The sequence below is a fragment of the Lissotriton helveticus genome, chromosome 6 (genome assembly GCF_964261635.1).
Source record: "Lissotriton helveticus chromosome 6, aLisHel1.1, whole genome shotgun sequence".
Taxonomy (NCBI): domain Eukaryota; kingdom Metazoa; phylum Chordata; class Amphibia; order Caudata; family Salamandridae; genus Lissotriton; species Lissotriton helveticus.
In genome coordinates, this window is record NC_136067.1 from 9401711 (window position 1) to 9427785 (window position 26075).

At 49.1% G+C, this 26075-nt stretch overlaps 1 protein-coding gene across 5 annotated transcripts in view; it reads left to right on the plus strand.

The window, feature by feature from the left end:
- Positions 1-26075, plus strand: part of KLC4 (kinesin light chain 4) — a 411746-nt gene that overhangs the window by 88329 nt on the left and 297342 nt on the right. For all 5 annotated transcript variants that reach the window (XM_078647261.1, XM_078647263.1, XM_078647262.1 and 2 more), the window contains exons 2-7: positions 5566-5830; positions 15857-16087; positions 17398-17476; positions 22571-22796; positions 23914-24001; positions 25677-25778. In XM_078647261.1, the coding sequence (XP_078503387.1) occupies positions 5582-5830; positions 15857-16087; positions 17398-17476; positions 22571-22796; positions 23914-24001; positions 25677-25778 (975 nt within the window). In that variant the 5' untranslated portion in view covers positions 5566-5581. The remainder of the gene's footprint in view (positions 1-5565; positions 5831-15856; positions 16088-17397; positions 17477-22570; positions 22797-23913; positions 24002-25676; positions 25779-26075) is intronic.

The following is a 26075-nucleotide window of genomic DNA, read 5'->3' on the forward strand; positions in this document are numbered from 1 at the left end:
ATTGATAGCACCTTCGGTTCAGTGGCTCGCCCATTGAATACCTTGTCACAGAGCTTCGTGATATGTGTATTGATCGCACCTTCGGTTCAGTGGCTCGCCCATTGAAGAACTTGTCACAGAGCTCCGTGATATGTGTATTGATAGCACCTTCGGTTCAGTGGCTCGCCCATTGAATACCTTGTCACAGAGCTCCGTGATATGTGTATTGATAGCACCTTCGGTTCAGTGGCTCGCCCATTGAATACCTTGTCACAGAGCTTCGTGATATTTGTATTGATAGCACCTTCGGTTCAGTGGTTCGCCCATTGAATACCTTGTCACAGAGCTTCGTGATATGTGTATTGATAGCACCTTCGGTTCAGTGGCTCGCCCATTGAAGAACTTGTCACAGAGCTCCGTGATATGTGTATTGATAGCACCTTCGGTTCAGTGGCTCGCCCATTAAATACCTTGTCACAGAGCTCCGTGATATGTGTATTGATAGCACCTTCGGTTCAGTGGCTCGCCCATTGAATATCTTGTCACAGAGCTTCGTGATATTTGTATTGATAGCACCTTCGGTTCAGTGGCTCGCCCATTGAATACCTTGTCACAGAGCTCCGTGATATGTGTATTGATAGCACCTGAGGTTCAGTGGCTCGCCCATTGAATACCTTGTCACAGAGCTCCGTGATATTTGTATTGATAGCACCTTCGGTTCAGTGGCTCGCCCATTGAATACCTTGTCACAGAGCTCCGTGATATTTGTATTGATAGCACCTTCGGTTCAGTGGCTCGCCCATTGAATAACTTGTCACAGAGCTCCGTGATATGTGTATTGATAGCACCTTCGGTTCAGTGTCTCGCCCATTGAAGAACTTGTCACAGAGCTCCGTGATATGTGCATTGATACCACCTTCGGTTCAGTGGCTCGCCCATTGAATACCTTGTCACAGAGCTCCGTGATATGTGTATTGATAGCACCTGAGGTTCAGTGGCTCGCCCATTGAATACCTTGTCACAGAGCTCCGTGATATTTGTATTGATAGCACCTTCGGTTCAATGGCTCGCCCATTGAATACCTTGTCACAGAGCTTCGTGATATGTGTATTGATAGCACCTTCGGTTCAGTGGCTCGCCCATTGAAGAACTTGTCACAGAGCTCCATGATATTTGTATTGATAACGCTTTCGGTTCAGTGGCTCGCCCAGTGAAGAACTTGTCACAGAGCTCCATGATATTTGTATTGATCGCACCTTCGGTTCAGTGGCTCGCCCATTGAAGAACTTGTCACAGAGCTCCGTGATATGTGTATTGATAGCACCTTCGGTTCAGTGGCTCGCCCATTGAATACCTTGTCACAGAGCTTCGTGATATGTGCATTGATAGCACCTTCGGTTCAGTGGCTCGCCCATTGAAGAACTTGTCACAGAGCTTCGTGATATTTGTATTAATAGCACCTTCGGTTCAGTGGCTCGCCCATTGAAGAACTTGTCACAGAGCTTCGTGATATTTGTATTGATAGCACCTTCGGTTCAGTGGCTCGCCCCTTGAATACCTTGTCACAGAGCTCCGTGATATGTGCATTGATAGCACCTTCGGTTCAGTGGCTCGCCCATTGAAGAACTTGTCACAGAGCTTCGTGATATGTGCATTGATACCACCTTCGGTTCAGTGGCTCGCCCATTGAAGAACTTGTCACAGAGCTCCGTGATATTTGTATTGATAGCACCTTCGGTTCAGTGGCTCGCCCATTGAATACCTTGTCACAGAGCTCCGTGATATTTGTATTGATAGCACCTTCGGTTCAGTGGCTCGCCCAGTGAAGAACTTGTCACAGAGCTTCGTGATATGTGTATTGATACCACCTTCGGTTCAGTGGCTCGCCCATTGAAGAACTTGTCACAGAGCTCCGTGATATTTGTATTGATAGCACCTTCGGTTCAGTGGCTCGCCCATTGAATACCTTGTCACAGAGCTCCGTGATCTGTGTATTAAAAGCACCTTCGGTTCTGTGTCTCTCCCATTGAATACCTTGTCACAGAGCTCCGTGATATGTGTATTGATAGCACCTTCGGTTCAGTGGCTCGCCCATTGAATACCTTGTCACAGAGCTTCGTGATATGTGTATTGATACCACCTTCGGTTCAGTGGCTCGCCCATTGAATACCTTGTCACAGAGCTTCGTGATATGTGTATTGATACCACCTTCGGTTCAGTGGCTCGCCCATTGAAGAACTTGTCACAGAGCTCCGTGATATGTGCATTGATAGCACCTTCGGTTCAGTGGCTCGCCCATTGAATACCTTGTCACAGAGCTCCGTGATATGTGTATTGATACCACCTTCGGTTCAGTGGCTCGCCCATTGAAGAACTTGTCACAGAGCTTCGTGATATGTGTATTGATAGCACCTTCGGTTCAGTGGCTCGCCCATTGAAGAACTTGTCACAGAGCTTCGTGATATTTGTATTGATAGCACCTGAGGTTCAGTGGCTCGCCCATTGAAGAACTTGTCACAGAGCTTCGTGATATGTGTATTGATAGCACCTTCGGTTCAGTGGCTCGCCCATTGAAGAACTTGTCACAGAGCTCCATGATATTTGTATTGATAGCACCTTCGGTTCAGTGGCTCGCCCCTTGAATACCTTGTCACAGAGCTCCGTGATATTTGTATTTATAGTGCCTACGGTTCGATCAACCACCCAATGAATAAATTGTGCAGCGGACTCTGTGTTGTTTGTATTTATAGTACCTTTAGAACGATGCCTAGATCACTGAATAACTTGTGATAGAGCTCTGTGATATTTGTATTTATAGCACATTCGATTTCATGGCTCGCCCACTGAATAACTTGTCACAGAGCTCCTTGATATGTGTATTTATAGCTCTGTTGGTGCAGTGGCTTATCCACTGAATGCCTTGTCATAGGCATCCATGATACTTGCATTTATAGCACCTTCGGTTCGATGGCTCGTCCACTGAATAATTTGTCATAGAGCTCTGCGGTGTTTGTATTTATAGCTCATTTGGTTTGATGGCTCACCCATTGAATATCTTGCCATAGCTCTGTGATATTTCTATTTATAGCGCCTTCGGTTCAGTGGCTCGCCCACTGAATACCTTGTCATAGGTGTCCATGATACTTGTATTGATAGAGCATTCACATTGATGACTCGCCCACTGAATAACGACATAAAGCTCCGTGATATTTGTACTTATAGTGCCTTCCGTTCGATGCCTCCCCTATTGAAAAAATTGTGCATAGGACTCTGTGATGTTTGTACTTATAGTAACTTTGGAACAATGCATCGCCCATTGAATAACTGTCAAAGAGTGATACGTGTATTTATATCGCTTTCGGTTCAGTGGCTCGCCCATTGAATAACTTGTCATAGAGCTCTGTGATACTTGTATTTATAGCACTGTCGGTTCAGTAGCTCGCCCATTGAATAATTTGTCATAGAGCTTCGTGTTATTTTTGTTTATAGTTGTTTCGGTTCTGTGATTCTTCGGCTCGATGACTCGCCCATTGAATTACTTGTCCATAGGGCTTGGTGATATCTGTATTCGTAGCGTCTGCAGTTCCGCTGCCCACCCATCAAAAAACTTGTCCATAATACTCCGTGATATTAGTTTTTCTAGAACCTGTGAACTCGATGGTGAGTTATAGAATAACATTACCTGTGATATTTGTATTTATAGTGCCTAGAGGTCCCTGATATGTGATAGCACCTGTGGTTTAATGCTCACCATAGACTAACTTTCCATAGCATTCCACGTCATTTATTTTATGGTACCTGTGGTTTATTGGCTTCAGCTAGAATCACTTATCCACAGGGCTCTGTAATATTTCTTTTTCTAGTGCCTTCAGCTTCATCGCAGTAATAGCCTTTTATGTTTCTTGGCCCCTAAAGGTGCTGTGACAATCTGTTGTTTTCTTATATAACTTAATTTTACCTATTCTTTCCCTACTTTTAAATAAATATATACATACATATTTTTCTTTCAATCACACAGCTCGCCTGCCTTGACATTGGGTTTATTCTGGGCTATCACTGTGAACAGTATCTGACTTCCTTACCTCTTCCACCCCTTGGAGTGAGCCCTTCCTCCTTGGCTTCAAGCCTTAGACAATCAAGTGCCCAAATGTTTACTGAATAGAGTGCAGTTGCATCTGTGGCCCTGGAACATCAGCCACCACCGGACCTGCAAACAGGACCCACATCTAGGGCTTGCAGACAAAAATGTAAATGTCTTTGTTTGAAGCCCTTTGTCTGATCTCAGGCAGTAGAAACACTGCAGCGATTTGCTGACACCTCTCTAATCGTGTACCTTGAAGCCTGCCCTCTGGGCTGCAGGCTGTTAAACTGCAGTGCAGTGTCTGTAGACACAATTTAAATGCCCTCTCTTGAAGCCCCTCCCTGTGGTGCTCTGGAGCTGGTGATTGGTTCAGTAGCTGTGCTCTGGCTGCAGTGATTGACACATCTTTAAATGCCCTCTCTTGAAGCCCCTCCCCCTGGTGCTCTTGAGCTGGTGATTGGTTCAGTGTCTGCTCTGGCTTCAGTGATTGGTCACACATCTTTAAATGTCTGCTCTTGAAGCCCCTCCCTGTGGTGCTCTGGAGCTGGTGATTGGTTCAGTAGCTGTGCTCTGGCTGCAGTGATTGACACATCTTTAAATGCCCTCTCTTGAAGCCCCTCCCCCTGGTGCTCTGGAGCTGGTGATTGGTTCAGTGTCTGCTCTGGCTTCAGTGATTGGTGACACATCTTTAAATGTCCCCTCTTGAAGCCCCTTCCCGTACTCTGGAGCTAGTGATTGGTTTAATGTCTGTGCTCTGGCTGCAGTGATTGACACATCTTTAAATGCCCTCTCTTCAAGCCCCTCCCCGTGCTCTGGAGATGGCGATTGGTTCAGTGTCTGCTCTGGCTGCAGTGATTGGTGACACATCTTTAACACCTTGGGAGCTTCGTAAATAGACCTCCCCAGTGCTGCGCTGTCCATTATCCAGTGCTGAACTGGACGTCCAGCGGTCGCACGCAGCACTGGGGAGGTAGTGCCCGTGACGACCGTTGGCCGACGGCAGCACTTATGGGGTTAAATGCCCTCTCTTGAAGCCCCTCCCCGTCGTGCTCTGGAGCTGGCGATTGGTTCAGTGTCTGCTCTGGCTGCAGTGATTGGTGACACATCTTTAAATGTCTGCTCTTGAAGCCCCTAATGTTAGTCAATCATTCATCGGTGTTTGATATGTTTCGGTTGTATTGTTGAGCATGGGATAAGACTATAATTAAACTTAAAACAATTGGTGGAGGGCTACAGTAAATCTCATTGGCTGAGGTCCAGAGATGTAATGTGGAAATACTGTGCCAACAAGAAGTAAATGTGTTTATTTTTCACAGTAGCATGTACTATTATTGCACAGATGATACCTTTGTGTCAGGTTTAAAGATTGATTTCAATAACACCTGGGGTCTCAACGAAGGTTCAGAGATCTTGTCTGCCGCGGTAAGACCTGGACTAAAATGTGCGGTTTGTCCAGGCACGCCTACTTTGCCATATCTGAATGCACTGTGTCTCTTTCTCCGTAGGTGAGGCCCGCAGAGCATGTCCACAATGGTTTACCCAAGAGAAGAGAAGCTGGAGAAGCTGTCGCAGGAGGAGATCATCTCCAACACCAAGCTGGTGATCCAGGGTCTGGAGGCCCTGAAGAATGAGCACAACTCCATCCTGCACAGCCTGCTGGAGACCATCAAGTGTCTCAAGAAGGATGAGGAGGCCAACCTTGTGCACGAGAAGTCCAATCTCCTGCGCAAGTCGGTGGAAATGATCGAGCTGGGCCTCGGCGAGGCACAGGTGAGACAGCCAGGGGTCTGGGGGGCTTGGGCAAGGAGTCCAGCTCTGGGTGAGGCACTTACTTGAAGCTGTAGGAAGTGATGGGTGTAGACATAACTGGGGCTCTGGGGTTCTCTGTGCTCAGAGCACTTCTGGATTTCTCTGTGGTCATCGTCTTTGTGATTCCACGAGTAAATCTACCTGCATTAGGATGCAGATGACCTTTATGCATGCCCATTACTCACCCAAGTAGTTCTCCATTCACTTGGAATCTGGAGGGAAACACATGGCTTAAAGAAGTTAATGAATCCTCCTGCATGTTCTTGTTGGGAAGCGAGCACTCCTGGGAGTTGACATGTCGCTCCAAAGACGCGAGATATAACCGGTGAGAAGTGATGTCTGCAGGAGACCACACACCACCGTTAGGTAGCAACTTTTCCTCAGGTTTGATTGTCGCTTATGGGAAGTGTTAGACCTGTCTGCCTTTGGGTAGTCCCTCCTAATTTTTATTTATTTTGTCCCCTTTTTGCCCCTCAAATCTCTTAATGTTTATGTCCACTGAATTTTTGGTGATGTTGACAGGGGTTAGATGCTCTTTTGCCCCTACAGTTCTTACCTGAGGCCTAGGTGCCTTCCCTGACTAGAAGTGAGGGTTACACAAAATGGTGGTTTCCAACTGCCCTAACTGCCAACCTTTGAGAAAGCCCCATAGGATAACATAGAGACCTTCCAGAACCTGCTGGACCCTGGGAGGTCAGTCTATAAAAGGGCAAGGACCAGGTAGCCATTTTGTACAGTCCAGTGAGCTTGAGGAGAGAGGCAGTGGTGAGGGGAGGTGGACGCACAAGAAGTAGTTAGTTTGTTAGAAAGATAGACAGCATCTTCGTGAAGACGTTCCCCCCCTGGCCCCTGACCAAACCCTCTTGTTAGACTTGTCATCTGAGGGAAATCGGCTTGGCAACTGCTGATGGCCCCCTGAGTCCCTCTGACCACCGGTTGTCCTAGCTGCTGTCTGGGAAACCCCCCCATGCTAAATCACCTTACCGGTTGCCCAGAGGAGATGACCGGAGCGAGCTGTGGCGCCCTGCGCTGCCCGGTGAGCCTCCGGAGCAGAGGCGAGTGTTGTGGAGGCGGTGCCGGGCTAAGCGCGTGAGGAAGGAAGCGCTGTTCATCGCGCAGACTCAGGTGATGTGGCCATCGGTAGCGTGAGCCGGGGAAGCGCTGGGGCTCCGCGCAGGCCCAGAAACACTGGGCGTTTGCGAACGACGAGTGAGGCGGTGCCTGGCAGAGACGCTGCTCTCCCGCGCCTGTGCAGTGACACGAACGACGAGTGAGGCGGCGCCTGGCAGAGACGCTGCTCTCCCGCGCCTGTGCAGTGACACGAACGACGAGTGAGGCGACGAAGACAGCGCGGGTGACCGAATCACCGGCAGCCTCCGATCGGCCTCCCTTCGGTGCTGCCGTGAGTGCGCTAGACCTATTGTCTGTGGGAGGAACCCCCGGAAGAAGGGAGCTGGAGGACTGTTTCCGCGCCTTGCCCAGATCAACCCCAAGTAAGGTGGAGGAAGGGGGGGAGATTGACGAGTGACTGATGAATCAGCCGAGAGGCCAGAAAAGAGTTCACTCACGCCCCCTGATACCTTGACTACCCTTTTGACTAGCCCTGACAGAGTGGAGGAATAAGGGTAGCAGGGAGTTACCACAGTGCTGGAGGAGTGAATTAATAAAGCTGAGGGTTGAGGTATAAGGGGGAATTCTCTTTATAGAGGCGGAGGGGAAGAAGAATCTATGACTTCATCCCGTGCTAACCTAGGAACAAGTCTTTAACGGAGCGGTTTATAACTTTGCAACTGACAACTGAAAACCTGGAGTTACTCACATATAGTGAGAAAGGTGTCACACAGGGGTTAATGAAATAACATTCCAAGGTTCCATGGCCTAGAAATTCCCATAGTAGAAGGCTGGAGTGGGTTGAGATTTAAGGAATGAAATTGTTCTTTTATGTAACCAGAATACCTCTTTTCTTGTGTGGACAATCTATTGTTATAAGAGGTACTAAATCTGAACGTTAAGAAAGTGTATCCTAGATCAATTCACTGTAAAAAGATTATTAAGCTACTAAGCTGAGTTCTACTGATGTTACAGAATAGGTGTGAAAAGAATGGGTAAAAATGTACAGTGTATTAAATTGTTGAACTACGGAGGAGAGAGAAAAGCTAACAAAGTATTTTTATAAAACAGCTCATATTTTCCTAAATTGGTGTACTGTCCTTATTTTTGAGTGGTGGATGTCTTGTTATAAAAGGGTCTGACGCAAACTTAACACATGTACCTTTGAGTTAGGCCTTCCCACTTAGTGCCAAGCTACCTTATGTGACTTGGGGTTCCCTAGGTCCAACATAATTGGTGTCCAGCGGTGGGATCAAAACTGTGTTTGCGTCTACTCTGAAGTAACAAAACATACCCCACTAACCTACCCCTGGAGTTTTCTCCTGGCGGCCTTCCTAATTTTTACTTTTGCTTTTTCCAAATTTATTCCTGGTGGTGGGGTGGAGGTAGCTTCAGGTTGCCCTTGCAACTCTATCCTTTTTGTGTGCTTGACCTTGAATTGCCTTTTGCAAAATGGAATTTGCACTGGAAAAACTGGACACTTATCCATTGGCCCAGCTAAAAAATTTCTGTCAACAAATGGGAGTGTTCTTTAAGCGTGGTGCCAAAAAGGGGGAACTCCAGACCAGTTTGAGGGCTTGGGTGGAAGCGCGCAGAGAAGAGAAGGAGGAGGATGAGGAGACCGACCGGGCCACGGTCATAGGGGTAGAGGGATTGTTCCAACCAGAGGTGGGAAACCTACTCCCCGAACCAATGACCTCTTCTAGGAGGGGCAGTAGTGTCTCCGGGGGAAGCTTGACCGAAGCAGAGCAGCTCACAGACAGGAGGGAAAAAAGGAAGCTGAAGTGGGAGTTAGCCAGATTAGAACAGGAGAAGGAAGAGCGGAGAATGGCTCATGAATTCAAACTAAAAGAGTTAGAACTCCAGGCCCTGCAACGGGGACCCTTTCCAACTCCAAATGGTGGCAGCGAAACCAGAGAACCACCCAGGGAGTCCAGACCCTACCTGCCTAAGGATATAATTGCCAGCTATAGTCAGGGGGATGATATAGCCAAATGGCTGGCTGCCTATGAGGTCTCCTTAAGAGCCCATGGGATTCAGGAAAAACACTGGGGGGGTGGGTTGTATAAGTATATGCCTCCCACTGGTCGAGACACCTTGTTAGCTTTAGAGCCAGAGGAGCAGACTAACTACCCCCCCATGAAGCTAGCATTGATCAGGAAGTTTGGGCTAACCCCAGAAAAGTATCGCCAGAAGTTCAGGGGGAGCCACAAGTTAAGCACCCAGAACTGGGCGGATTTCCTGGATTATGCGAGGAAGGCATTGGAGGGCTGGGTACAGGGCAGTGAGGTGAGGGATTATGAGGGGTTGTATGATCTTTTTCTTAAAGAGCATCTACTCGAGAAATGTTTTCCCGAGCTGCGCCAGCACCTGGTGGACAGCAAGCTGACCAACCCCCGGAAGCTTGCTGAGGAGGCGGACATCTGGGCAAGTACTCGGGTGTCCTCAAAGTGGACTGGAGGGGATTCCGAATAGGCCGGACAGGGCGCCCCTCAGAAGAAGGAGGGGGGAGATAAAAAGCGGGAGTTCTCTAAAGGTCCCCAAAACAGTTTCCAGGGAAAGGGAACAGGTTTCACCCCTAAGGCTAACCCGCCCAGAAACCCTCATCCTGGCCAAAGCCAGCAGCCAAGGGTTGTCCACTGCTTTGAGTGTGGTGGTGTTGGACATTATAAGGGAGATGTCAGATGCCCAAAGAGACCACCCCCTCCCACCGGAGGAAAAGCCCCGGGAGTAGCTAGTGTAGCGCTCGGGGAGGAGTTGCCCTTAGATAAGGGGGGTGAGTGGGCAGTGTCACCTTAGTGTCCCTGGGAGAACGGGAGATGGTTCCTAAGATCCAGGTGCCCCCAAATACTGTTAAGTATGGACAATGGATCACCATCAATGGCCAGAGAGGGGAGGCTCTGAGAGATACAGGAGCCAGTATGACTATGGTGAGAAGTCAACTGGTGTCTCCAGAGCAGGTGATTCCCAATGTACTCCACCCCGCCGCGATGGCTGACTGCAGAATGGGACACTACCCCGTGGCCGAGGTTCCCTTTGAGTGGGAAGGGGTTGCAGGTTCACTTCGAGTTGCCGTAAGCCCTGCCGTGCCAGTTGATTGTCTGTTGGGGAATGACATGGAGCACAATGCTTGGAGAGAGGTGGAATACCGGACGCATTCAGCGATGCTAGGTACACCTGACTGGGCCTGTGTAAGCACAAGGTCTGGGACTGCCCGGAGAGGGAGTTCGCCTGGGTTGGAGCCTGGAACAATGGCCCAACCCGCTGCCAAAAAGGGACAGACCCGAAGTCAGGAGAAGCCTGCTTCGGCCTCCACACCCCATGTGACAGATCGGCCACCTGCGGTGGTGGACCAGGAGTCCGTGGAGGGGGGAGTAGTTTCTCTGGAGGACCTGCCTATCCCTGCTGAGTGGCATGTGGAGGGAGGGCCTACCAGAGAAGAGTTCTGTAAGGGCCAGAAGGAGTGCCCTACCCTTGAGGCGACAGGCTGAAGCCCAGGCAGCAGGGGACGTTGCGGGACACTACCACATTTACTGGGAGGATGGACTCCTCTACAGTGAACCCAAGGTACCCTTACCTGGTTCATCAAGGGCCTTGGTAGTCCCGCAACGGTACCGAGCCTTTCTGCTGGAATTGGCTCATGAAATTCCCTTGGCAGGACACTTAGGTCAGGACAAGACCTTTGCTCGGCTTGTCCCCCACTTTTACTGGCCTCAGATGAAAGTGGCGTCTAACACCTACTGTAGGACGTGTGTAACCTGCCAAGCCAGTGGGAAAACAGGGGTGAAGCTGAAAGCTCCCCTGGAACCACTGCCTGTCGTTAGCACCCCCTTTGAAAGAGTGGGCATCGACATTGTAGGGCCATTGGATCCACCAACAACAGCTGGTCACAGGTTCATCCTGGTTCTGGTGGATCATGCCACACGGTACCCAGAGGCAATTCCTCTGAGGACTGTCACTGCACCTGTGGTGGCTAGGGCCCTGATGGGGATCTTTACCCGAGTGGGTTTTCCCAAGGAAGTTGTGTCCGACAGGGGGACCAACTTTATGTCAGCGTACATGCGGGCAATGTGGAAGGAGTGTGGAGTGACCTACCGGTTCACCACTCCCTATCACCCCCAGTCCAATGGACTGGTAGAAAGGTTCAACAAGACCTTGAAGGGCATGATCAAAAGTCTGCCTGAAAGCCTGCGGAGGAAATGGGACGTCCTCCTACCCTGTTTGCTATTCTCCTACAGGGAAGTGCCACAGAAGGGAGTGGGCTTCAGCCCCTTTGAGCTTCTGTATGGGCACCCTGTACCCGGACCTCTCAGCCTGGTGAAGGATGGATGAGAAAAGTCTCCCAGGAAACCCCCCCAGGATGTGGTGAGCTACATGCTGGCCTTCAGGAGCCAAATGGCGAAGTTGTGGAAGCAAGCTTCTGATAACTTGGAGTCCAGCCAAGCAGTAATGAAGGAGTGGTATGACCACAACGCTCACCCGGTGGAGTTGGAGCCTGGCCAGAAAGTGTGGGTGATGGAGCCTGGAGAGCTAAGTGCCCTCCAGGATCGCTGGTCAGGCCCCTTTGAGGTGTTAGAAAAGAAGGGAAAGGCCACATACCTGGTGGACCTTAAGACCCCTCGACAGCCCCTACGGGTGCTACATGCTAACCGACTCAAACCCCACCATGAGAGGCCCGAGGTCATCTTAATGATGGTGACTGATGGAGGAGAGGAAGCGGAAAGCGAACCTCTCCCAGACTTGTTCTCGTCTCAGGAAAAGGATGGGTCGGTGGAGGGAGTGATTCTCTCCCCATCCCTAACTCCTGAACAGCGGGAGGACTGTCGCCAGATACTGGAGCAATATTCTACGATGTTCTCCCTTGTCCCGGGAAGGACTCACCTGTGTACCCATGATGTGGACACAGGGGACAGCCCACCAGTGAAGTCAAAGACCTACCGGCTGTCCGACAAGGTGAAGGGTAGCATCCATGGTGAGGTTGCCAAGATGCTGGAGCTAGGAGTTATTGAACCTTCCAGCAGCCCCTGGTCCAGTCCGGTGGTTCTAGTGCCAAAGGCAGCTCCACCAGGCACCACTCCAGAACTGAGGTTCTGTGTGGATTACCGGGGACTGAACTCAGTCACCAAGACTGATGCTCATCCGATCCCTAGGGCGGATGAATTGATTGACCGGCTGGGAGCTGCCCAATATCTGAGTACCTTTGACCTCACTTCAGGGTACTGGCAGATCTCCCTTACAGACGGAGCAAAAGAAAGGTCAGCTTTCTCCACGCCTGAGGGACACTTCCAGTTCTGCGTGATGCCCTTTGGGCTCAAGAACGCCCCTGCCACTTTTCAGCGGCTGGTGAATCAGGTCCTCTCCGGAATGGAGGGTTTCTCCGCTGCTTATCTGGATGACATTGCTGTCTTCAGTAGCAGTTGGGAGGACCATTTGCAACATCTGCAAGCAGTTCTCCAGGCCCTGAAACAAGCTGGATTGACCATCAAGGCCAGCAAATGTCAGATTGGGCAGGGGTCGATTGTGTACCTTGGACACTTGGTGGGTGGTGGAACAGTGCAGCCCCTCCAGGCAAAGATTGAGGCAATCATGGCCTGGGAACCCCCCAAGACCCAGACTGAGGTCCAAGCTTTCCTGGGCCTCACAGGATATTACTGTCGCTTTGTGAAGGGGTATGGCACTATTGTAGCGCCCCTCACAGAGCTTACCTCAAAGAAACGACCTCGACGGGTAGTTTGGACGAGGGCTTGTCAGCAAGCCTTTGAAAAGTTGAAGCAGGCAATGTGTGCAGCACCGGTCCTGAGGGCCCCAGACTTCTCCAAGGAGTTCATTGTCCAGACAGATGCATCAGAACATGGCATTGGGGCAGTGTTATCGCAACTTAATGAAGATGGTCTGGATCAGCCTGTAGTTTTCCTATCCAGGAGACTACTTTCCTGGGAACAGAAGTGGAGTGCAATTGAGAGGGAAGCTTTTGCGGTGGTGTGGGCTCTGAAGAAGCTGCGGCCATACCTATTTGGCTCGCACTTCCTGGTTCAGACTGACCACCGACCCCTTCGTTGGCTGATGCAGATGAAGGGGGAAAATCCCAAGTTGTTGAGATGGTCCATCTCCCTACAGGGAATGGACTTCCGGGTGGAACATCGGCCTGGAGTAGACCACGCCAATGCAGACGGTCTCTCTAGGTATTTCCGCCATAGTGATGAGGACTCCCAAGGGGTTGGGTAGCTCTCCCCACTTTCAGCTGGGGGGGGACGCGTGTTAGACCTGTCTGCCTTTGGGTAGTCCCTCCTAATTTTTATTTATTTTGTCCCCTTTTTGCCCCTCAAATCTCTTAATTTTTATGTCCACTGAATTTTTGGTGATGTTGACAGGGGTTAGATGCTCTTTTGCCCCTACAGTTCTTACCTGAGGCCTAGGTGCCTTCCCTGACTAGAAGTGAGGGTTACACAAAATGGTGGTTTCCAACTGCCCTAACTACCAACCTTTGAGAAAGCCCCATAGGATAACATAGAGACCTTCCAGAACCTTCTGGACCCTGCTGGACCCTGGGAGGTCAGTCTATAAAAGGGCAAGGGCCAGGTAGCCATTTTGTACAGTCCAGTGAGCTTGAGGAGAGAGGCAGTGGTGAGGGGAGGTGGACGCACAAGAAGTAGTTAGTTTGTTAGAAAGATAGACAGCATCTTCGTGAAGACGCTCCCCCCCTAGCCCCTGACCAAACCCTCTTGTTAGACTTGTCATCTGAGGGAAATCGGCTTGGCAACTGCTGATGGCCCCCTGAGTCCCTCTGACCACCGGTTGTCCTAGCTGCTGTCTGGGAAACCCCCCCCCCATGCTAAATCACCTTACCGGTTGCCCAGAGGAGAAGACCAGAGCGAGCTGTGGCGCCCTGCGCTGCCCGGTGAGCCTCCGGAGCAGAGGCGAGTGTTGTGGAGGCGGTGCCGGGCTAAGCGCGTGAGGAAGGAAGCGCTGTTCATCGCGCAGACTCAGGTGATGTGGCCATCGGTAGCGTGAGCCGGGGAAACGCTGGGGCTCCGCGCAGGCCCAGAAACACTGGGCGTTTGCGAACGACGAGTGAGGCGGCGCCTGGCAGAGACGCTGCTCTCCCGCGCCTGTGCAGTGACACGAACGACGAGTGAGGCGGCGCCTGGCAGAGACGCTGCTCTCCCGCGCCTGTGCAGTGACACGAACGACGAGTGAGGCGACGAAGACAGCGCGGGTGACCGAATCACCGGCAGCCTCCGATCGGCCTCCCCTCGGTGCTGGCGTGAGTGCGCTAGACCTATTGTCCGTGGGAGGAACCCCGGAAGAAGGGAGCTGGAGGACTGTTTCCGCGCCTTGCCCAGATCAACCCCAAGTAAGGTGGAGGAAGGGGGGGAGATTGACGAGTGACTGATGAATCAGCCGAGAGGCCAGAAAAGAGTTCACTCACGCCCCCTGATACCTTGACTACCCTTTTGACTAGCCCTGACAGAGTGGAGGAATAAGGGTAGCAGGGAGTTACCACAGTGCTGGAGGAGTGAATTAATAAAGCTGAGGGTTGAGGTATAAGGGGTAATTCTCTTTATAGAGGCGGAGGGGAAGAAGAATCTATGACTTCATCCCGTGCTAACCTAGGAACAAGTCTTTAACGGAGCGTTTTATAACTTTGCAACTGACAACTGAAAACCTGGAGTTACTCACATATAGTGAGAAAGGTGTCACACAGCGGTTAATGAAATAACATTCCAAGGTTCCATGGCCTAGAAATTCCCATAGTAGAAGGCTGGAGTGGGTTGAGATTTAAGGAATGAAATTGTTCTTTTATGTAACCAGAATACCTCTTTTCTTGTGTGGACAATCTATTGTTATAAGAGGTACTAAATCTGAACGTTAAGAAAGTGTATCCTAGATCAATTCACTGTAAAAAGATTATTAAGCTACTAAGCTGAGTTCTACTGATGTTACAGAATAGGTGTGAAAAGAACGGGTAAAAATGTACAGTGTATTAAATTGTTGAACTACGGAGGAGAGAGAAAAGCTAACAAAGTATTTTTATAAAACAGCTCATATTTTCCTAAATTGGTGTAGTGTCCTGATTTTTGAGTGGTGGATGTCTTGTTATAAAAGGGTCTGACGCAAACTTAACACATGTACCTTTGAGTTAGGCCTTCCCACTTAGTGCCAAGCTACCTTATGTGACTTGGGGTTCCCTAGGTCCAACAGGAAGTGATTGAGCCCTTTGAAGGACTACATGGGACGTACGTCCTCTGTAGGACAGTAAGTTACTGCTCTGTGGGACTCCAATGTCTCTCACAGGAGGGAAGCATGCTTGCAGGGTCCCTGATGGGAAGTGAGTCCCGTAGGGAGCTCTTTTGTCAGCTGGCCATGGTACACACTCGTCTCATTCTGTGGTCTGGGATTAGACGGCTGGATTTGGCAAGACCCGGGGAAATTTCAATCACGGTGGCATGATTTTGCAACATTTTGAAGTACATTTGTTATGCAAAATGCCTGAGATTATGCCACGCCTTTCATGTAAAAATCCTGTCAAAGGAATAACATGAACAAACAATACAAGCAGCTGTTGTTCATGTGAAGTGTCTTTGCACTGTTTTCTTGAGCACAAAATGTGATCTTGCATTCTAGAATATGCAAGATGACGCACCTTGGGCTAAAAAGTTGCACAAAATGCCAGTCCAGCATTTTGTGTAATAATTCATAATATTTTGGACATCTCACGTAATTTCTGCAACTTCTTGCCCGTGTTAGGGCTGCATGTGGTTCGTTTCACCTCCCCTCCCATGTCACTGGGTTCAGCCATTCCTTCCTCAAGTGGTTGCATGTTGTGCCTGGTAGTGATCTGGGGATAAACACAATGGCTTCTGCTCTCCTGCTCAGGTGATGATGGCCTTGTCGAACCACCTGAATGCAGTGGAGTCCGAGAAGCAGAAGTTGCGGGCGCAGGTGCGTCGCTTATGCCAGGAGAACCAGTGGCTGCGGGACGAGCTGGCCAACACCCAACAGAAGCTGCAGCGCAGCGAGCAGACGGTGGCACAGCTGGAGGAGGAGAAGAAACACCTGGAGTTCATGAACCAGCTCAAGAAGTACGACGAGGACATCTCGCCTTCGGTAAGAACGCCCTTCACCGGCACAGCTGTTTGCTTCTTCCTTAGCCACTTGTTGCTAAAGCGAGAATACAACTAAAGGGAGAATGGTCCTGGTGCATGATTGACGACTTGTGGTGGGGAAGAGTGGCCTGGTGGAGGACAGATGATTCAAGGCCGAGGAGAATCTAGGACTCTCCCCGGCTCCGCAGAGTAGGGTGCTAGTACAGAACAGGTGAGTCCTGGCGGTGGAAGGTAGGTTCATTGTGCAGGATAGATGGCTTAAGGAGAATAAGCACTTCATACAGGTTCAATAACTCACCATAGAGGGTGTAGGCCTGTAGTACAGGATGGATGACTCCTGTCGTGTGAGCGTACGGTAGTGGTACAGGATGGATGACTCCTGTCGAGTGAGCGTACAGTAGTGGTACAGGATGGATGACTCCTGTCGTGAGCGTACGGTAGTGGTACAGGATGGCTGACTCCTGTCGAGTGAGCGTACAGTAGTGGTACAGGATGGATGACTCCTGTCGAGTTAGCGTACGGTAGTGGTACAGAATGGATGACTCCTGTCGTGTGAGCGTACGGTAGTGGTACAGGATGGATGACTCCTGTCGAGTGAACGTACAGTAGTGGTACAGGATGGCTGACTCCTGTCGAGTGAGCGTACGGTAGTGGTACAGGATGGATGACTCCTGTCGAGTGAGCGTACGGTAGTGGTACAGGATGGCTGACTCCTGTCGAGTGAGCGTACAGTAGTGGTACAGGATGGATGACTCCTGTCGAGTTAGCGTACGGTAGTGGTACAGGATGGATGACTCCTGTCGTGTGAGCGTACGGTAGTGGTACAGGATGGATGACTCCTGTCGAGTGAGCGTACAGTAGTGGTACAGGATGGCTGACTCCTGTCGAGTGAGCGTACGGTAGTGGTACAGGATGGATGACTCCTGTCGAGTGAGCGACGGTAGTGGTACAGGATGGATGACTCCTGTCGAGTGAGCGTACAGTAGTGGTACAGGATGGATGACTCCTGTCGAGTTAGCGTACGGTAGTGGTACAGGATGGCTGAGTCCATGTGGAAGGTTATGGCTCACATTTGGGTGGTTAGACTTGTGGTACAGCATAGAAGACTCATCTTGGTGACAAGGGAATCTGGCTGACTTGGCTGTATTGGGATAGGGCTGTGGCACAGTGGAAGTGTCCGCCTCTGTGATGGCACAATAGCAGTCCAAAGCAAATGGGGGTCGGTTAAAGCAAGATCTCCTGAATTCTACTTCCATGAATGTTTTACACTTCATCCAACTAAAAAAACAAATCATATTTCCTCTCTCTCAGGAGGAGAAGGAGGGAGATTCCACCAAAGAGACCTTGGACGATCTGTTCCCAAACGAGGAGGAAGATAATGGCCAAGGAAGTAAGTATGAGTCTTCTGATCTTGTCTCAGGCCATGTCCATTGCACCCCCCCAACTGTGAGTCGCAGGACGTGTCCATTGCACCTCCCTCCTCCCCATCTGCGAGGCAAAGTATGTGCAATGAGTGCTGAATTTTAAGATTTAACAGTTTTACATAATGTGTTGTAGTTTTGCGCATGAATTTTTACTTTGTTTTCTATTGGTTGTTCAATGGAGGGATGGGGATATGATGTGAATTTAATATATAGAACTCTTCTGTATCAACATTCTTGTTACAGTTAGACTCAAGTGTAGAAATTCCATTCCTGAGCAGTTAACCACTGACTGAAGTGGAAGGACCACGGCCATGTCTCATTCACCTTGAAAGTGGCCTCTCCGTCACTACGGAATTTGATGACGAGCTCCTTGACGAGCATGTATGAGCATTACCTTGGATGTGTTTCATAAGGAAATTGGACCCAAGACATTCTTTGTTTTATGGAGATTTGTGTTCTCCTAGATTTGACTCAGCCCATCTTATAATTCTGCCACCGGTTTCCTGCACTGCCCAATTCCGCATTTGTGCAGTAGTGACTGCCTTGCATTGATAACTTTCTTCTGTTGGTGACTGCGTGACTCAAAGGTGGAACGGAGCGCGTTTATCAGCCTAGGTATCTTGACGACCTCCCAAGGGAGACTCTGTGTGACTCAACTTCTTTGATCCACGTCGGTGTTTGCTTGAGATAATGTCGCCTTTGGAAAGATAAAGAGTTGGGCTCAATGAACCGCTTGTTCAGCCTCGAGTCATACTTGCGCGACGACCGGATTACTTTGAACTGAGAGCGAGGTGATCCTCCTGCGAGTTGCTGTCGGGCGGACAACATTGTGGGTTGAACACAATTCACTTACATACTGGGAGCATTTATAAATGAAGCAACTTCTTTAGCAGAACATATGTAGCTCTTACCATGTTTGTCTTTTCTTCGGCATTTATTCCCGACGCAATGTGACTATGGCGGCAACATAGACGTGACGATGGGCCGCACTTGCTTCAAAGGAAACAACCTTAAGCAAGTTCACCTTCTCGTTGAACCAGATCATACCATGGAACACAGCGATCATTTAATGAACCTTGAAGATCAAAATAATTGTGTTGGCGCATCTAAAAACCGACTTTTTTTGTATAATTTTACAGCTATGTCTTTTTCTGCAGCCACTTTTCCCTCACCTCGGAAACTCTTGAGTACACAATGGAACCAACATAATCGGTGATACTCCCACTCGCATTCGTGGTACTTCATGGCAAACCATCCATGGAATGGGACACGTGGGCAGACATGTTTGATTATTACACTGAGGCGATGGACGGACAAGACTTCATTTTGGAACGGAAGACCAGTGTGTATTTAATTATTTACCTATTGGCCTGGACAATCATGGTCATCCAATAGCTGATAACCTGTAAGGAAGCGAGACAAACACTTGACGATATGTTTAATAAAGAAACATATATAGTAGAGTCTAGGCATACATTTTACACTCAGCCAAAGAGGATTAAATAGGCGGTTGATGAGTTTATATGAAGTTTGCGACAACTGTCCGTAAAGTGCTAATGTTGGAACATGACTGTTAAGTTAATATGTGATCGATTGATAGTGCAGTTATAGAGTAAAAAGATGCCAAGAGAGGTTGTGGGCAGCCAAGATATTCTTCCTTAAATGATATTGATATAAGCAAGGCAGTTGAAGAGTTGAAGTATTATGAGAGAGAGATGGGAAAAAGGGAAGTGCCTGGGAGTGGGGAAGTATCTGTAGTGGATAAAGCAGAGGCGGTGATTGTAACCAAGGTTAATTCGCATTACCAACAAGTTGGGTAGGAGATTAGGAAAAGATGTGGCTACCTGGAGACAGGGAGGAAGAGGATTAACAGATGTTGGAGCAGCTACCAACCTCGCATTCAAAAAATTGCGATGCCATCAATAAACAATTTCGCAAGTGAGGGAGGAAGGGATATTTCACCCATCAAGTACAAGGATATCAGTAAAACAAACTGAGTGACTATAGTCCGAGATGACCACACAAAGAAAATTGTAGGGATAGAATTTGGGTGTGGAGAGAGATAGTGAAGGTGCAGTGCAGAAATGTAAACCTAAGGCTGAATTTGCACGGTTATCCCACTTTGATGATAAGATCTATATACTGCAACAACATGTAAATGGGGACAAAGCTGAGCAGTTATTGGCGTGGTTGTTGGTTTCAGAGACCCCTAGATGCCCAATCGCTGCACTCTGACTCCGGCAGGATGGGGTGGGGGGGACACTCGAGTAGAGATGAATGGAGTTTTTGAGGATTATTACATGATGGTGGGCTCTGATGAGCTCTCAACGTATTTAGTAACCACCCCATGATTAGTCCCCTGCATCGGAGGGGGAGGGGCGGTCGGTCGACGACAGGTGGCACTTAGTAAGTTGTTTGCCCCTCGGAGGAGGGGGGTCTTGATTACGGGTTCTATTTGGCTAGCTGGCGACCCAACGATCAAATGTGCGGGAATCCTAGATGAACCAGCGGGAACACCTCTGATGCACAAGCTCTTGGACAGTTCGCCATTACTATGGCCTGGAAGTCGGCCTTGGCGCACCCACTGCGGCGTTGGCGTGCTGATATGCATAGGTGGGCTCTGGTTGAATTGGTGGTCCCTAGACGGATTGGATAGCCTGGGATACTGGGACACCGCCTATGTTCACTTCAAGCTTCTCTATGTAAATCCGTCCCCTTGAGCACGCAGTAAATTACCATACAGAATACACACCGATGTGGGAGGCCCGCTCCCATCGGGCTGTTCTTGATATTTTAGACAGTACTTGGACTGCGTGCACTGGCCTGCCCTGCAAAGATGTTTGTGGGTTTGCAGACAATGAGACACCCCATCCCTTTGTGGGGTATATATGAGGCACATGGGAGAGAGATTGGTTGGGATAGGCAAAGTTGGTGCACATTGAGACACACTCACTCTCACTCTCACTCACTCTCACTCAATCACTCACTCTCTCACTCTCTCACTCTCACACTCTCACACTCACTCACTCACTCACTCTCGTTCACTCTCGCTTACTCTCGCTCACTCTCTCTCTCTCTCTCTCTCTCACTCTCTCTCACTCTCTCTCTCTCTCTCTCACTCTCTCTCACTCTCTCACACTCTCTCACACTCTCTCACACTCTCTCACACTCTCTCACACTCTCTCACTCACTCTCACTCACTCACTCACTCTAACTCACTCTCTCACTCACTCTCACTCACTCTCTCACTCATTCGCTCTCTCTCTCACTCTCTCTCTCTCTCTCTCTCCCTCACTCTCTCTCTCTCACTCTCTCTCTCTCTCTCTCCCTCACTCTCTCTCTCTCACTCTCTCACACTCTCTCTCACTCTCTCACACTCTCTCTCACTCTCTCACACTCTCTCACACTCTCTCACACTCTCTCACACTCTCTCACACTCTCTCACACTCTCTCACACTCTCTCACACTCTCTCACTCTCTCACTCTCTCACACTCTCTCACACTCTCTCACTCTCTCTCACTCTCTCTCACTCTCTCATACTCTCTCGCTCTCTCGCTCTCTCGCTCTCTCGCTCTCTCGCTCTCCCTCACTCTCTCGCACTCTCTCGCACTCTCTCGCACTCTCTCGCACTCTCTCACACTCTCTCGCACTCTCTCGCACTCTCTCGCACTCTCTCGCACTCTTTCTGTCTTATATTGTACACATTGCGATGTGTCAGCACTTGGTACAACTGTTCGTTTTTTGGTATACAATGTCTTTTCTGTGTGTTGTTGGCGATTGCTGCATATTCTTCTACCTGGATACTTGAATCCTCCTGAGAAACTGCAATGATTAACATTCAGATCCGGGCTGTAGACAGTCTGATATGGCCGCCTGTAAGGTAGCATTTCCTTGTGAACCTACAACCGAAGAGTTCTACAAGCCAGCAGATTAGCACTCAACAGTCACTCAACTCACGGTTGAAAGTGTGACCAGACTCGATTGGCGTCTCTCGATGGGATAAGTCGTCCTCCACACCAGGTGGTTAAGGAGTGCCTGAAGTGGGCTCGCATTAGGAAAGAACACGTGTCTTAGGATGCAGTGAACTCTAGCTCGCATGGGATTCACTGTAAGCTCTCGTGGTGGCTCTTGGCACTGCATGTTAGTGGTTTCGACTCCGTCCCATTGCCCATCTTTAGAGTGGTCTGCCTCAGGAGACCCCCATGGATCAGCCTGTTCCATACCTCCACTCTGTAGACCTGCTCCTCTACGTCCAACAGCAGGTTTGGGCTGGCCACTCAGGCGTGCCCATAAAGCAGGACAGTGTTGTTGTGACTTTGCTGTTTTGGGTGGTAGGGATCTGTGTGCTCTCAATGTTGGTGTGTTCTCCTGGCTATGGGTACATCGCTGGTCCAACAGACCCACAAATACTCTTCTGGGAATCGTAGACGGGGACTCTGTGCCAGGTATTGCAGTTCAAGAAGAATGAACTGTTCCAAGATCCTGGCACCGCTCATCTGGAATCGGCGACATATAATTGGTCCCTTGTGCTAAGCGCGCAGACTGGTGGGAGGATAAAGGGTGTGCCAAGACACTGGAATAGATTTTCCTATCCCAACTTAGCTCACGTAAACTTTTCCTTCCTGGAGACCGCAGTAACGGTAATCCCAAAATGTAACATTATTTCATAGAGCGGCCAAAGAACCTACATAGCTGCCTCGTGTGTGCTTTGTCTGAGCCAGGGCACAGTAAAGCCCCTGAATCGGATGTCTCGGTTATTTAGCTGGCTGGAACCTCATGTTGCAGGAAAAAGAAACCTTCGTGTCCTGCTGCGACGACCCTAGAGGACTGGTCCACGCCTGGCCCCGGCCGACAGACCATCGTGCATGAAAGTCTACCCAGCTGGTCAGGCCACAGTACATAAATGTATAGATGTGCGCACCTTGTCAGACTTTTGCAGTATATCTGTCATTTGTAGCGCTTCGTGAGATTTTTTAAGTCTGACGTTTTCCTGCCTTGCTGTGTGTGCTCTTTTTTTGTATCTTATATTAATTCCTCTCTCTCTCTCTCTGCCTGGCAGTGCCTCACCCTCACAGCAGTGCTGCTGCTGCAGCTCAGCAGGGAGGCTACGAGATCCCCGCCCGCCTGCGCACGCTTCACAACCTGGTGATCCAGTATGCCTCTCAGGGCCGCTACGAGGTGGCCGTGCCGCTCTGCAAACAAGCATTGGAGGATCTGGAAAAGACCTCTGGCCATGACCACCCTGACGTGGCCACCATGCTGAACATCCTGGCCCTGGTCTACAGGTGAGGATGCAAGGGGAGGTGGCCATGTTTTGGCAGGAGAGGGGGGTTGGGTGCTGGGGGAGTTACAACTGTCTGCCCCCTGTTTGGAATGTAAATGTACCCCAGAGTAAGGGCTAACTCTGTAGGAAAGGGTCTACTGCTCATTTAAGGTAAGTTGGAGAGTCCCCCCCACAAATACATTGTTTTTCTACATGTATGTATAAACAATGCTTGGTGATGGTGTGTGTTGTAAAAGCTTATGCATTGTAAAAAAAATGTGGGGTTAAAAATGCGTTGTAAATGCATGCAAAGTATTTTCCGTCATACAACTGGACGGTTGATGAGCATTACCGAAACAAAGTCTCCTTCAGTCTAGTATGCACTAAATAGAACTGAAATAATAAACAGTGAATAATGAAGGAACATTTCCTTCAGAACAAAACTACAAATTTCAAGTCCGCCTTCTGCACATACCCGGAGGAGATTCATGTGTGCAATAAATGAAGGCCATGCTCTCTTGTTTGATTCAGTAGCTATCTAGCATAGACGTAATGCAACACTGTCCTAATGTTGGCCTTCGTGCCACAGTATAACCACCTAAGGCGAAATCTGCTCAGAAATTCTTTTGCAAGCAATTGGAAGTGACAATGTACAGTGGGCGTGTGGAAACCTGAGCTTCTGGGTATCGTTGGACGTGCAGTCGTGAAGGATCATACGTGCTTCCATGGATGTCTGAATCAAAGCATTCTTTCCAGTGCCGCTCATGTCTGCCTTCGATTGGGGATTTTGGTGTTGGAGGTTTGTGTACACTAGTTTCACTGTAGACTAGGATTAATTGTGAAGAAACTGAACTGAAAAATATTGTGGACGGAGAAGGGAGCAAGATTATTGAGGCAGCTGGAAGAAATCAAAGGCCAAATAGAATCTCAAAGTTTGAGGGAAAGTACGAATAGGCCTAACTTGCAGCCCTCGTGTCGAGTTAAGACTGTGTTGTTACTTGAAATCGGGTTTGCATAGATGTTGGTGTTCTGCAGCGTACATGCCTTTGAGTCCAGATGATATATTTCTGTTTAAAAACTATATATTCATCTGGTAGCTGTCTAAAGCAACAGTGATACTTAACTGTTTTCTGCTGCAGGGATCAGAATAAGTACAAAGAGGCGGCCCATCTCCTGAACGATGCCCTCTCCATCCGAGAGAAGACGCTTGGCAAGGACCACCCTGCGGTAAGTACTCGCTGTTGAGCTAGTCTGACACACCGTGCAATTGATAACGCGGTCTTCTGTGCCATTATGTCTCCCTTGGTGCATCCTATGCCTCTGCTGAGCCATAATGGCACAGACTGTAATAGATGGCCCTGGCTGGCAGAGATTTCATATCTGCATTCGCATCCCTCTGCTCAGACTGGCTGGAACACAGTGTAATAGATAACGGTGGCTTGCTGAGCAATCATATCTCTGTTCAAGCGTTCATGCTGAGGCTGGCTTAGATATAGAAAAAATGTCTCTCCGAGAGGTAATAACACTGAATAGGTAGTACTGTCTCTGTGACCTGTCACATCCCTGTGCGGAGACTGACTGGTGCTCATCCATATAGGTTTATAGCCATATATATTGGACCCTGCCATATGCAAATCAGTCTTGACCCTGCACCCAATGGGAACAGTCCAGCCCGAATTGCCAAAGCCTTGTCTTCCCTGGACCGGAATCAAGCATCCAAGGACCGGTTTCTGGCTATCAGCCGTCATCAGCCAGGATAGTTTGATTCCAGTGGCTTAGTGAGCACGGGACTCACGTCTGAGCATCCCCAGCCCACTCGGGGTGACCAATGCAAAAATAACAATTGATGGACATATAGGTAACACATACTCTCTCTGTCAGTGCTTCTGCAGCCGTCTCCCTTACTGTTTTTATTCGGTGTTCATTCACTGAAGCCTGTGATCATCTGAGGAAGACTTCTCTTGTTTCTTTTTGCTATTGGTACAGTAGGAAAGCAAATAAAAGAAGAGTTCTCACTCATTCTCAAATGTGTCTTTAGTTAAGTCTGTCTGAATCTTTTGATCTCTAGAATATGTATTTATTTGCATGTAGTGACTCAAACTTCTAACCAGGGGGATTCTTTTAACTACGCAGTAGACCACTTTCCTTAAAGTAAATCATGTTTAGTGTCATGTGAGTAGGACAAGGGCTGGTTCCAGTCTGAGGTGGCATAGCAGCCCGAGTACTAAATAGCGTCTGGGATGAATGTAGGCCTTCAATTTAGCACTTTAAGTTAAACTTCATGAAGCATATGGGAATAACCCAATGATTTCGCTTCTGCAAACTACATGTATCCTGGCCATCCGCAGTGGAGTGCGCTAACACAGGCGCCACCTTTCCCACCAGTGACTTTTAGTGTTGAAGGGAGTTTGGTTCACTGTGATACATTTGTAGTTTCGAAGGGAGGTTGGTTCACTGTAATACATTTGTAGTCTCGCTAGCCTGGGAACTCTCTTAGGATAAGCTTGAGAGAAAGCGCAGATAACTTCCTAGATGTGGCCTACCCCACACTCTACCTCTGCAAAGGCACCAATGGGAGTCCTTGAAACAAACTGCATCTCCTTTCGCTATCCCACACTGGCCCCTCTCTGTACCACTACACAGCTCTCACCTGGACTCACACTCCGCTTCGCCTCAGCAGCTGCTCCAGCATCACCAACTTGCAGCTCAGTACTTGTAGTAGAGCCCTCTGCACAATAGCTCACATCCATGCAGCTAAATGTTGAAGTCTGTTTTGCCCAAATTAAACTGAAAAATGTAGTTGTGTATGGACCTTACTCCCGCTTATCCACTAATGCCTACACAAGCATTCTAGAGCCGTGTTGTCCTCTTATTAACAACACTACTTCTCTGTGTCTCGCAGGTGGCAGCCACACTGAATAACTTGGCAGTCCTGTACGGCAAGAGAGGGAAGTACAAGGAGGCGGAACCACTGTGCAAGCGGGCGTTGGAGATCCGTGAGAAGGTGAGGCCTTTCTTTCTCCAAGCCTGTGAACCTCTTTGCTTTTAGTGCATGGCGTGTGATGAAGAGCCATGGGTTAGAATCTGAACAAGCCACAGCACCTTTCTCCTTTCCCTGCCAGAGCCCTTTCTCTCCCTTTCCTCTTTTTTGATAGCGATCTTATTTGCATGTTGCGGGCTGTGACTGCCTTTTTAGGTCGAGCAGACGTACTCTCAATGCGTGAGCATTGAGGTGTCTTTAGGTCGAGCAGACGTACTCTCAATGCGTGAGCATTGAGGTGTCTTTAGGTCGAGCAGACGT